At 43.2% G+C, this 13,162-nt stretch overlaps 1 protein-coding gene across 2 annotated transcripts in view; it reads left to right on the top strand.

Annotated features, from left to right (window-relative positions):
• The window catches only part of syndig1l (synapse differentiation inducing 1-like), a 75,580-nt gene extending 65,036 nt beyond the window's left edge, over positions 1-10,544 (top strand). For both annotated transcript variants that reach the window (XM_084378418.1, XM_084378417.1), the window contains exon 4: positions 9,704-10,544. In XM_084378418.1, the coding sequence (XP_084234544.1) occupies positions 9,704-9,862 (159 nt within the window). In that variant the 3' untranslated portion in view covers positions 9,863-10,544. The remainder of the gene's footprint in view (positions 1-9,703) is intronic.
• Positions 10,545-13,162: the final 2,618 nt, after the last annotated feature.

The following is a 13,162-nucleotide window of genomic DNA, read 5'->3' as shown; positions in this document are numbered from 1 at the left end:
TTTGGGAAAGTTTTGCTAAAACTAGCTCTGGGTTTATTTATCTGTCTCGCTTCCTGAACAAATAAACTGTTTTTGAACGTTGGAGCAGCCCGTCTATCCAGAGCTTGGGTGTTAAATAGCTTAATGGGAAACAAATTGGCATTCAACATGATACATTTTACAAAGAAAAGGCTCTTGAATATAATATCGCCTCGCCAAATGTATTAACTTTGATGTAAAGATGAAGCCACTATTATTAACTAGAGACAGAAGAAAGAGACAGACAGCAGTTACATCCAAAGACCATGTGATTTTAGGACGACGTACAGTAGGACGGTTTTATTTTGAAGCTTTTGCCAATATCTCCTCATCGGAAAACTGCACATAATGGCTGTCTAATTGATTTCTGCACTTCCTCTTTTCGATTCTGTAGGAAACAACTCCGGTGGTGATGTGTCAGTCAAACAAAAGAGCAAAGGGATCGCTACTCGTCCTGCTGCTAATCAATTCTCTCGCCTGCGTCATCAACGAGATAAAAGGCCAAAAAGGCCATAGCACACACACAAACACGCAACCTATATTTAAAAGCACATGTAAACAAACACATGCTAAGGATGGACAAATTGTTCCGCCTTCGACTATAAACTCTTATCAAAAGCTCGAGCGTTTAGCTGCCTTATCTGTGGGCGCGCGTAGGTCCAAGGCAGATTAAGGCAGTCAGTGAATTATCTTGTCAGGGGCTAATTTGATTCTTCCTGGGTAATTATGGGGAAGTGATGGCTGTGTTTAGGGATGGTTGGCTTTTCTGCCAATCTCCCTCCTTCAGAAGGTGCCGTCCAGAAAGAGCTGTCAGGAAAAGATACGGTGGGAGTCTGGGATCGCTTCATTTTATAGCTCAATAACCCACTTCACTGGTCTTCATTTTATTCAGTCGTTCAGGGAACCACCTCACTAAATGAATTAATTCTGCAGGAGTTAGCGTGAGGATATTGTAAGTTTTTAGGAGAACACAGTGGAATTTGATTATGTGTGTGCCCGTCCGTGCCTCTGTAGAGAAGACTTTAGGGATATGTGCTGATCAAAATACAGAAGCCCACCTATTTGGTGTTACCCAGAGGGGACCCAAACACAGATACACAAGCAGGCGAGTAACTTGAATGAGCTTTAATCACTAAAGTTGAAAATCATGATCCAAAATCCAAAATATGGCAACTAAAGGCAGATAACAAAACAGGAGAATACCAATAAACAAAAGTAGGAAACACACAATGGGAAGATGGGACAGGGAGACACTGACAAAGAGAGAGCAGCGGGCAAGGACTTAAAGGACACTAGGTAAGGAGCAAACAGGGCAGGAAAGCAGACAAAGGGAGGAAATCAAAAGCAAGACATGACACATGAGGACAGAACTTCAAAATAAAACAGGAAATAACAAAACATTGCTCCTCCCTGTGCTCCATAAGTACACAGTAGACATAAATGTGATATGTTAGTAGTGTGTTACCCCACATAACTAAGGCAGTAGCTAAATCCCTTCATGATGGTGGAAAGAAGCAACAGCAGTTAAACTTGTCCTGCTACAGGTAGGCTAACTAGACTAGCTTAGTTACTGTCACAGCCTCTCGCTGCATTCATGCAATGTTGGTAGAACAGGACGATCAGGTGGTCATTAGTCTGATTTGGGAGCGTATAATTTAATTTAACTTATTCAAAGCGCTGCCTTTATAGCCACACCAAATACAGTTGCATACTTTTCTTGTGATCTTTATTCATAGCAGCTTGCTAACAAATGAAAGCAGATACAAACAAAGTGGACAACGTCAGCACATAACTGCATAATAGATGAGTGTCTAGTGGAGTGTCTAGATTTGTTTGAGGTCTGGGACAGGGACGTGGGAAGGGGTCAGTCTATATGATGATGTAATAGTAAATAGTGTGAGACATTCATGGTTTTTGTATTAATTCAAATGGCCAGAATGAATTAGACTACTTGAAAGTCATACTGTTTGAAAATGTTCTGCACTGCAGTAGACAGCCACATCAACTGCAGTCAACAACAGCAAGGAGATGAGGAGGGAGATAAATCCGCCAGGCTCCCTTATAAAAACGTTCAATTTTGTGAGTTGTTGAGACAGGAGAAGCTTGATAAACTTTGTGAAGGTCTGTCAATGACAAATTCTTAATTATTCAGGCCTTCTTGTAAATTCGGCATATGCTATACATAAGTTCCTCTTTTCTTTGTGTTTAAAACATCGTGTCCGTTTGTCCCAGCGATGTACCTGTTTATCCGTCTCGAGACGCCTGTCGAGAAGCATTTTAATGCCAGGTGCGAACTGACAAGTTGTCTCCTTGTGATCAGATCACCGTAGGCGCGGGGATAAAGAGCCTCATAGTTTATAATAATGCAGTGCAGTGAGGATACAGACGTTTCACAGAGGAGACAAGGCTATATAACACGGATCGGTCTGTTTACAGAGACTCTGGTCTGCAGTGTAGTTCCTACAGTTGATTGATAAACCACAGAACTGTAGAGCAGCTTTAGCCTTCGTGATCAGAGAAAGTTTTTCTATCTCTTCTTCTCAGTCTCTCTTTCTTACTTGTTGGCATGCTGCTGCACAGTTAATGCTTTTCACAACGCCTTGTTTGAGGGGGTTTGCTGCAGCCGCCTCAGTTCCTGCGTACATCTTGATTAAATGTCAAAACTTCCTGCCATTTTCTTCCTCAACTTCACAGTTTTTATCGTCCCTGCACTCTGCCTTTGTACGGCAGCGTGAGCAGATGCATTTTACGATTACTCAAGGGCAGCAGAATGAGCCGGGGAGGAGAGTTTGGAAAATGATAGCGCATCAGCTTTGTCACTTACTCCGAGGACATTTACAAACAAACAGGTTAGCGACTGTAATAGAGTCTGTGGACGGCGGATCAATAGTGTTTTTGTCCCACTGGAAGGTCAGGCCTCGTCAGACAGAGAGAGCTGCAGCAAGGACACACAAGCGTACAGGAACAGACATGCATTCATCCGCTGCTTTTTAAATTGCGTATATCCAATTTGCCAAAGACTTCCTTGTTAATTCTGTGTAACGTCTTTATGGTAAATAGCGCTTTACAGTTCTAGGATTCAGCGTTAACCGCCCACACGCGCGCCTGATAATGACTAAAATGCTATGAATATCTGGGGAGAATTAGCTCGGAGCATTTGATTGGGAAGCGGAATTGAGTTTCAATTATTGCCACTAATGGGGTGAGTGTTTTGTTTGGAGATGCTGATAAATGTTTCTCTCATGCTCGGAGACATCTGCACTAGGAGAGTGCAGAGTTGAGGCGCCGCGGCAATTCCTTTCACGATTATGCAAATACGACTCCCCTGAAGTTATCTTACAGCGTACAATTCATCATAATGGGTGAAAATGAATGATCTAATTATTGTGGAACAGTTTATGCATTTGCATACGTGTTTGCGCGGGGGAGGTCGAGAGGCAGACGCAGACAGACGGAGGGAGGGAGACGGGGGGGACGGTTCGGGGCCTTGTGTTTTGTTTATTCTGAAGACAAACCTGTAAAGGGCGCCGAATTGACTTCCGAGAGCGCATCGCGATACAAGTCTCCACACGGCGGCGTCTGAGATGTTATCTTTTTTTCTATGACACCACATTTCAATCATTTTGTCAAGGTTGTGGAGATAAAGCCTTAATGCTTCTAACCATTTCCCTTTCAAGGGGATTCAAGGTAAAATCCTCACATTACCATATGATACGTTAAACACAGAGAAGCGAGCGCACGTACACACTTTCACCTTTTTTACTGTTCTCGTCTCTTTTGTCCACGTTACGGCGTTTCTTTTATGTTTAGTCCTTCAGAGTCATGGTCCCCAGGGAGACGCTATGATGCAATTATTTGTCGTGAAGTGGAGGAAAAGACTGATAAATCAATTACAGGGTTTTCACGAATGCTTTCACCGGAGAAATGCAATAACAGGCCGGTGCCCTTGAACCGCGTTTCCTGCCGGCGTCGGAGAGAACCTAGCCGTCCACCTTCACGTTGTGACGCTCTTCAGGATTTCTCTCTTTCTGAAAGACCTTGCTGGGAGGTGTAATTCATCCTCAGTAGGAGAAGAATGTGCTCTGTCTAACTCTGAAAGCAAACTCAAATCTAATTTCCCACAAGGCCTCCATAACAGTGCTTTTGTTTTCAATAATTACAGTATTGACATGGAAGCGGCCTTGACTACGCATCCTTTTGTCTGGATGTGCTTCCTGACCTTTCGAGGCGTTTGTTAGAAGAGTCTTTCCCTGCAGCTCTCGTCTGGCTGTCTTTGTCGTGGACTATTAGGCATTGTCTTCTAAAAGCTCCTTAGCGCTAATGAAACACAGCGGGGAAAGACCCCATGTGCAGTTTTTTTTTCGGTCCTAACAACCATCACTGATAGATGGTAAATTGAGTCTTTTTGTCCATTTTCTTTATTTATTATTGTGCAGGTGAAGGTGGCTGCTTCAGGAGGAGAAACAATTCAACCACAGAAGTAATTGGCGGTGCACGATACAGTTGCAGCGAGTCTGTGGCAGTCAGTTTCTCACTTTTCTTCTCAGACCAATCCCAATACACCCCTTCTCCCGACCGCTTAACCCTACGATGCCCCTTTTCTTAATAACAAGCATAAAACAATCACTCCTAGTTTGCTGATGTCTGGCTAATTAGCTAGCTAGCATTACATTGTCATCACTGCCCGAAATGTGACTACAGTCCAGCAGTACTTCAACTTTTTACTGCTAATGTTAGCCTATAAAGCTAAAGATCGCTTAAAGGTGCAATATGTGAGACTTTAAGTTGAACACATAGAAAATGTAACTAAAGATATCAACAGAATGTGAAGAAGTAATGTTATGATGTCTGTGTATTGTGCTGCTGAAGTTAGCATGCTAACCAGCTAGCCTCGGCCCCTACCGGTGCAAACCACCCTGTGCTCGTGGTGTAAACAACACTCCCTGCTGCGCCAAGCTCCTATTTTAGACCACTAGATGCATAGCTAACCAAGCTAACTAGCTCTTAGCAGCAGTTAGCGGTATATGTTTTGTGTATGAATTTGACAGGTGGCCAATTCTTACATATCGCACCTTTTTAACTGATAGCGTGAAGTTGTGAGCAAATAGTGACTGTGGTAAATGGCATTGTGATAATACCAGGATTGCCATGGTCACCGCAGCTGATGACGGCATATTGGAAACGTCAACATCAATGACATTTGAGGGTCCTGAAGGGTCTCCTGAGTTCCTGTTATGTTGCTCGCATGCCTCAAACAACATGCTGCTGCACCAGCGGGGCAGGAGAAATACTCTGCAGACCTGTTGGAGATGGAGAAGGGCTGGGAACCTGGAAACTGGAGACCAGGAGCTATCCAGGCTCTCCCACAAGCTGCAGAACCCTGCGCTTATCGCCCCAGTGACCCGATTTGGTCTGAATACAGCCTAACACAGCGCACTTTGTGTCAGATCTAATTTGCATCGTTCTCGCTGAATTAACTTGCTGAGAAAATGCAGACAGAAAGATCCAGAATGTCGTGCCAAGCGGGGAGCAGATAGGAGAACGTGGTCTTCGGCAGCTGCTCCTGGTCTGTTTGCATGACTGTAGAGCAAACGGGAAGAGGGTAATGAATAATACAGTAGTTCTCAGGATTTAAGGTGCAATGTGTTGATGAGAAGGCAACAGTTCACGTTAAATATTCATTAGGAAACATACAGTATGTATAGATAACAAAACGCTGCGGCATAAATTAAAGGTTGAAACGTATGCTGCGTGTGAGGGGGTTATGTTTTCTCCTGTGTCTGTTTGTTGGTTTGTCAGCAGGATTACATGAAAACTACTGAATGCATTTCCACAAAACTTGGATGGAGGTTGGGTCTCAGCCCAGAATAGACCCCTTTGACTTTTGGTGCAGATCTGGATAAAGGATCCAGGGATTTTTTTTAACATTGCAAGACAGGGCGTTGTTCGACATTTTCATTCATTTCCCAGGGAATAATGAGTGGATTTCGATGAAAACAATTAGACATTTTAAGGTGGATGGTGAGTACAAGTGGGGACTGTCGGGACCGGGATAAATGTGGGAGTTTAAGACTCTCCAGCGCTTTTTACATTAAGCCCTCCCTGCAGTACACTACGCAGAGCACAACTAGGAGCCACAGAGCCAGGTACAGGAACCAGCTGGCTCCTCTCAGTGAGAAAAGCAGTGGCTCATTTCCAATTTCCTCCCAGATTTTTTTTTTTGAGCCTCTCATTCTGCTGGGATGAGGAAGGTTAGGCATCTTGAAAAGAAAATCTCATTTTGGCCGCTTTTATCCACAGTCTGAGAGCTTTTTGAGCTAAGTCGAAGGTTAAAAACAAGGATTTATGAAGAGCCTCGCCTCAGTGTTTTAGTTTTCTATACACTGCCACTGCCAGATATGAAATCCACATCACTGCAGGAGCTGCATCCAACAGTCACAATCCCTCTCAACCTGTGTCAGGAATATGAAACCTAACCTCGCCTGCTTGGAGCTCACTTCCTCTCTGAATTGGATTTTTTGTAAGAGATGATCGTGACCTCCGAGCTCAAGGGAGCGACCCCGATACCAGCTTCATCACACATCAGCTCCATTATCACTAGACTGAATCCAACGGAGTAACAAAGGTCATTTCACACACTCACAAGCTAAGTGTGCAGTTCGACACGTTTAATGTGTGTATTTGGTTTTAGGTACACTGAGTTATGATTGTGATTCAGCAGCACGCTAAACTGTTTACATCCATTAACTAGAAAACAAATTAATGGAATAATATGTGGCGGCATTCGGAATAAAATAGGACAGAAATTAGCTCGGGGGAGGACAATGGAGATGGAAAATGGAAAAAGTCCAAACAGATTCACTGTAATGCTTTTCTACTGTTTGTCTGTCTGGTTGTGTGTGTTTTCTGCTTCAGCGCTGACCTCCATTCAGCTCCATAAATGAAAACAAGAAATCAAAATTGGCGTCTCTCTTCGCCTCGATTCCCTCACGGAAAGCGAGTTCATTCGGATAGCTAGAGGACAAGCCGGCGCTGTATCAACAATGGGCAGGAACCATCATTCAGCTACTTTTCTCTGTTGTGTTTTAAAGAGAAGTGTTCATATCCGTCATTCAGATTCAGTATCGAATTATACAAGAAGCGGGAACATCTTTCAGCAGCAGTTACACAGCTGATCAGGCTGCGTTGACTCAGCAGGAGAGAGTTTTCTTTGTGACTCCCACTGATGGGTTTGAAAAGAAGCATTAAACACTTCTTACTTTTGAATATGGACAAAGCATTGTCATGTTTTTTGATGCAATATAAACTCCAGGTCCAACTTAACAACTTGTATTATAAAAACTTGTATTCATGAATATTTAAACAGTTGTATTGTGATTAATGCTGAATGAAAGAAAGAAGGAAAGACTTCAGAGGACGTCTTTAAGTTTATAACTTAAAGAAACATGCTACAGTGTCTTGTAATAGGGTAAACGCTGTCTCTGTCACTTGTTTCTGCACTATGTTACCTCAGTGAGAGGGTCGGATCACAGCGTTACACACGTTTACTTCAACATACATGTTTCCAACACTTAACATAGTTATGACGTAGAGTTGTGTTTGTAGTTAGCACTACATGTTGCACTCACAAACTGTGGGGGGCGCCGGACCGCACAAAATGCCAATTTCTACATAGTGTTGCTTTACGTAGAAAATTATTTAAAGCTGCTGTTATAAATATTTTTACTTATATGCCATGAAATGCACCTAAAATATTAAAAAATTAATAAAAATTAATTAATATTTCTGTTTTAATTTGCTTCTGTATTTATTTCCCATTTAATTTTCTTAATTTATGCATGTTTAAATCTATTTATGGATGTTTTTATTTCTGTATTTTCTCTGCATTTTGTAATGCATTTCTGTTTTATTATGCAAAAGAGGGGTCTGTTATTCAAAGTGTGAACTTTTCACCCATTGTTGGGTCGACATCAGACTGCATAGATTGACCGTAATACACCACTACTGACAGTTTCAGTCCTCCACCCCTCAGCTCTACAGTTTCGAAAGGTTTTCAGTTAACTGTTTTTGTTTTCCCTCTGCTCTCAGTGTCAAAAACCTGTTTCTGCTGTATGATTAGTAAAAAGGGCAGTTTGCAAAACTAGTTTAATTCTTGTCATACCTCTATTAAAAATGCATTCATTAATTGTAAATTACCTATGACGTGATTTAATATGGTATTAAATGCTCTTAATAGCCAAGTCCTCATTAAGTAGTGATTGTTATTCAGCGTAGTGGCTGAGCCGTATGTTGGGAGCGTGTGCAGGTGTGTCTCTGCGCCTGTTTGAAGCCCGGAGAGAGGCTCATCAGAGGAGGGAGACGGCAGGGCAAAGGGCCAGTTACATAATGAGCCCGGACAGAAAACATAGCTCCACCGCTGCCCTCGACACAAGCCTGTTTCTGCTGCTGTTCTGATGTGTTGTTTTAAGCTCAGATGATTTAAAAAACAACAGCAACTTTTGGGATTTGTTGAGTTTTGTGTGTTAACATGAGTGCAGACGAAGCCTTCGACCGGCTCGCGCTTCTTCAAAAGCAACTGTTATTTAAGCAGGCTGCTTAACACAACACCACCCAGAGGATCTATATGTGCCTATAGTGGGCTGTAAAAATGCACTATAACCTTTATATATACGCTAACTGGGTCACGCAGATGGGAGTTGTTTACTGAAAACATAAGTAGGCAACACTCATGCAACGATGCCGGAGCAGTGCGGACACACAAGGAAGCAGCTTTTTAATTACCCGATATAGGCGTTCAGTGTTTTCACCTTCATGTCCATACATTGTGAGTACTTACATAAAAGGACCCAAATGCAAGACACACAGGCAGTAACGAGCTGATGTCCAAAGTAAGAAATGCAATGTCCAAAATCTGAAGGTGTGAACAATAAAAAGGCAGCCAAAGGAAAATACAGGATTAATATGAAAGCTGAGGACAAACCAGGAAACCACAGGGAACAAATCAGGAGCACAGGGACCACACAAGTGCCGGGGAACAGGCACAGGAGCACAGGAGCACAGGAGACACCGTACTGATGTGAGGACGAGAACAGATAAATCAACAAGGACTGAGGGGAAAACACAGGATTAAATACAAACTAAACTAACGAGGGGACGAGGCGCAGGCGGAGACTAACGAGGCGGATGTGAAACAGGTGTGTGTGTCGGGGGCGGGACAGAAAACTGGGAACACAGGTGAGCACGATGCAGGAAGTGACAACTACAAAATAAAACAGGAAATGAATAACCAAAAAACCAAAATCACAGCAGCTCTATGACTTGATCTCTTACAGCTTTAATCTTGTTTTTTACTTTATTTCTATGAGAAATTAAGATTAAACCTGCTTTTCTTAACTTTTATCATTCAGTACCAGCAGCTGATATGACCATAACCTCCCGTCCTTGACATTTTCGCACTAATTGCCATTTTTTTTTTTAGTCCCGCCGTGCATGATTAGCTCTCCCGGGTCACGGCGAGTCGTTCCACCAATGGGCCCATCATTCAAATTTTTTTCACAGCACCGCAGAAACGCTGGACAGCTTCTGTAATTACGCCTCTTTTGAAAAATGGGTCAGTCTCTCTCACGAGGTCCCTTCAAAACTGTATCTGACTTTCTTCTTCCCCTTTGCATTTCCTCTCTTCCAGACCACCAAGGCCGTGAACAAAGGTGACTTCCCGCTGGCCAACATCGCGTCCCGACGGGCTTTGTTCCTCGCCGCCCTCTCCATCACTATAGGCACCGGCGTGTACGTCGGGGTAGTGGTAGCTCTCATCGCCTACCTTTCTAAACCAGGACACATATAGCAGCCGCACCCTCCCTCCACACCACACCCCCCGGGGAGCCCAGGTGGAGAACGACCCCCTTCCCCACACCCTTGGGAACGGCAGTGCTCCTGAAAACTTCGAGTAAAGTTTTTCTTCTGGGGGATGTACAGTTGTTTTGTTTTTTTTCTTCCCCCTCCACCTTCCTTTCTTTCCAGCTTTCTCTCCCTACAGGCCCTCTGTCAGCCCAGATTATCCACAGTGACTGGAGAGAGGTCAAGCTGGAGGGTGAGAAGAGAGGGAATTCGGGATAGACAAAGGTTTTTTTGTTGAGACAGAGCAGAGTTTGAGTAATGGAAATATTCCATGTTGGAGTTCATCCCATTGACTTAAACCCCTGTTGGCATCATCCTCTTTTTTCTAACTGCCAAGACCCCGTCAGAAACACTGAGGAGGACGGACTGAGCCTGCTTGAACTTGAGCAATTAGAGGTTGAGGAAGGTTAGAAGTCAACACAAAAACCACTCTTAAGCCAACTCTATGTTGTTGTTATTTGAGCTGCAGTTAAAAGTGTAGCCTCTCTGGAGTCCTGTCTCCTCCTGTCATTGCAGTTCGCCACCCAGGACTGAGCTTCCCTCATCGACTCGAAACACCGAGACTGCGTTCGTCTCCGGATGACCACGATCTCAGATTCTCATGAAACTTAAGAGAGAAAAAAACAAAACACAGCACCACTGATTGAAGAATAAAGCTCCGAGTAGAAAAAAACATGATCAAATACAATCAGAGGCCATTTCTTTTTTCATTGAACATTATGCACTGGCATGAATCGAATGTGAACGGAGCCTCGGGCTTGTGTTTTTACCTCGGAGAAGGTGTCCATCTATCAAAGACGTGCCCTGAAATCTACCAAAATCTGTTCGCGCCAGATATGGTTTGCCTCCATACATGCAAATGTGCTTGGTTTTAATGTTTTTCCTTTGTGTTCCCTGCTGTCTAAAGGCACCTTGATTAATCTCACCTTAAGGAATGTTTATTTATAGCCTTCGAAAAGTAAAGCACAGAAAGTGAGGCGGCCAGATGGTCAGGAATTCAGGGGGAAAGCGGTGCACAGCGTCTCCCGCTGAATCCGGTAACACAACGTGAAGTGAAACATCAGCCCCTCACAATGGGCGAGGAAGTTTATAAATCAGGTAGGATAATGTCATTAAAAGGCAGGCCTTACTTATCCTCCGGGGCCGCTGCACATACACAAACACAGTGCGGCGGTCTGACAGCTTTGAATATAGCTGTGATCAATTATTCTTTGCATGACTCTAGCTATGCCAGCAGTACGCTGCTACGCATGATTGATCGGATTCAGTGCTTGTTTTTGTCAGATCATAAAAAAAGCTTAAATTGAAATTGATCAGGCTGTGACGGGGCTCATATTTTCTGCAGTACTTTAACCGACAGACTCCCCATTCAGCTCAGAGGGCATTTTAAAGGTGCAGTATGTGAGAGTTGGCCACCTGTTAAAGTCAAATTCATATTCAAAACAAACAGGGGGCAGCGTATCACCGGTAGCATCGAACTGCTGCTAACTCAAGCTTCCATTAGCTAGTTAGCACGATTAGCTGTGCAGCTAGCGGTTTGGACTGGGACTTATTGGAGCTTTGGACCGGAAAGGGCAGAGGAAAGCTGGTTAGCATGCTAACTTCAGTAGCTATCTCAGCGAAACAGTACATAGACGTCAAAATTGCCATTTTTTTCACAATCTGTTGGTAATTTTTGTTGATTTTTTTCAGCTGGAACAGAAAAAAAAGCATCCGCACACTCACTCTGTGCCAAAATCTGTTTAATGTGCACAAGCTTTCAGTCAGGACTACAACTCCCTTGATGTTTAACCAGTGTGTTCTGCATGCAAGCTAATCAAGTGATGCGCTTTTAACCTTGGATGCTCAATCTGATGTCTTATAGCTCCAGCACCTCAGTTAATTTGAACGTTTTCAGCCCGAATTCTTCCATATTGCCCCTTTAAAGTCATAAAGCATTGAGATATTTCAATTTGTTCATTCACAAAGTAAGAATTCTCCCTCAAGTTTAAAAGAACACAGACAAAATTACTGATCCTCTCTGTCTGAAGGGCTTATTAATCAAAGATGTTTTAGTTTGCGTTTTTTGTTATGCAGACAGGTAGACGCTAGTTCAAGCAGCGAAGCCTCGAGAGGTGACATTATACACTTAGTTTCTCTGCACAGGTCCCGCATTAGTCATACCTGACATTTATGGTGCACAATTAGCTCACCGTAATGGCTTTTTCTGAAGGAATGTGTACTCTCTGGAGCATAGTCCTAAAATAGCACGAGCACATTAATTTCACTAATAAGCCACTTTTGCCGTCGTCGCCGGTTCGCTGTCAAAGCGTGCAAGTAAACAATCCATTTACACGTCCTCGGCTCCGCGAACGCTTTTAAAATAAACATGCAAGTCAGTTCTGTTGTGCAAATGAAAAGCGAACGTCGCCCCGTACTCTCCTGTGTGCTCTGCATAAATAGAAACTGCAGCGAAGGCTCCGGAGCTGTTTTTTTCCTTTGAGTTTTATTTTTGGCCACCTTGATTCAGGAGAGCTGAGCGCTGATTGATTCGTTTGCAAGCCCCCTGAGGGTCCACCTGGTTGAGTAATAGCTGGTCATTACACTGCAGATGTTTGGCCGTATGACCTCTGACCCCCCCACCCTTCTTAACACGTGCTCCAGTGGTGACTAACGAGCCACACGTCACGACCATCACTGTAACTATACTGAAAGACTCTGTACGTTTTCTGCTCACGTCTCTCGGAGAAAGTCTCAAATTGCTGGTGATGATGAACATGCTTTGTGTTATGTAGCGTGTCACTCAAATGATGTGTTTTTATCTGGCTTCTTTTCGGCAACCTGGTAATTGTGCAGTGTGTTTTAAAACGATTATTTTCTTCTCATTGTGACGAGCTGATGTACACACGTTTTGCTGAATGCGTTTCCTCGATGCCCGGGTGATGGTGTTTCTCTTTTGTGTCGTGCTCTTAAGCCGAAGTTCGAGAAGATGACATTTTTTTTATTCGATTTCTGTTTGGGGATTTTTTTTTGTTTGTTTTTGTTTTTCCTATCTTGTGTGAAGGCAACATGTACATAGTGCAAATAAAGAAATGTTCAAATGTAATGACAAATAAATCAGAAAGGAAGGATGGCCTTTCTCAAAAGCAAAAAAAAAAAGAGGTGTTTTTCTCTCTGTGGTTTATATAACGTGAAGCTCTGCAGCCGGATTCATATCCGAAAAAACCCTCCACAACCTGAGAGAACTGGCTGAGTAATTGAGATGCTT

This window comes from Pagrus pagrus, assembly GCF_965226575.1.
Source record: "Pagrus pagrus genome assembly, chromosome: 16".
NCBI lineage: Eukaryota > Metazoa > Chordata > Actinopteri > Spariformes > Sparidae > Pagrus > Pagrus pagrus.
This window is presented reverse-complemented; position numbering and strand designations above follow the sequence as displayed.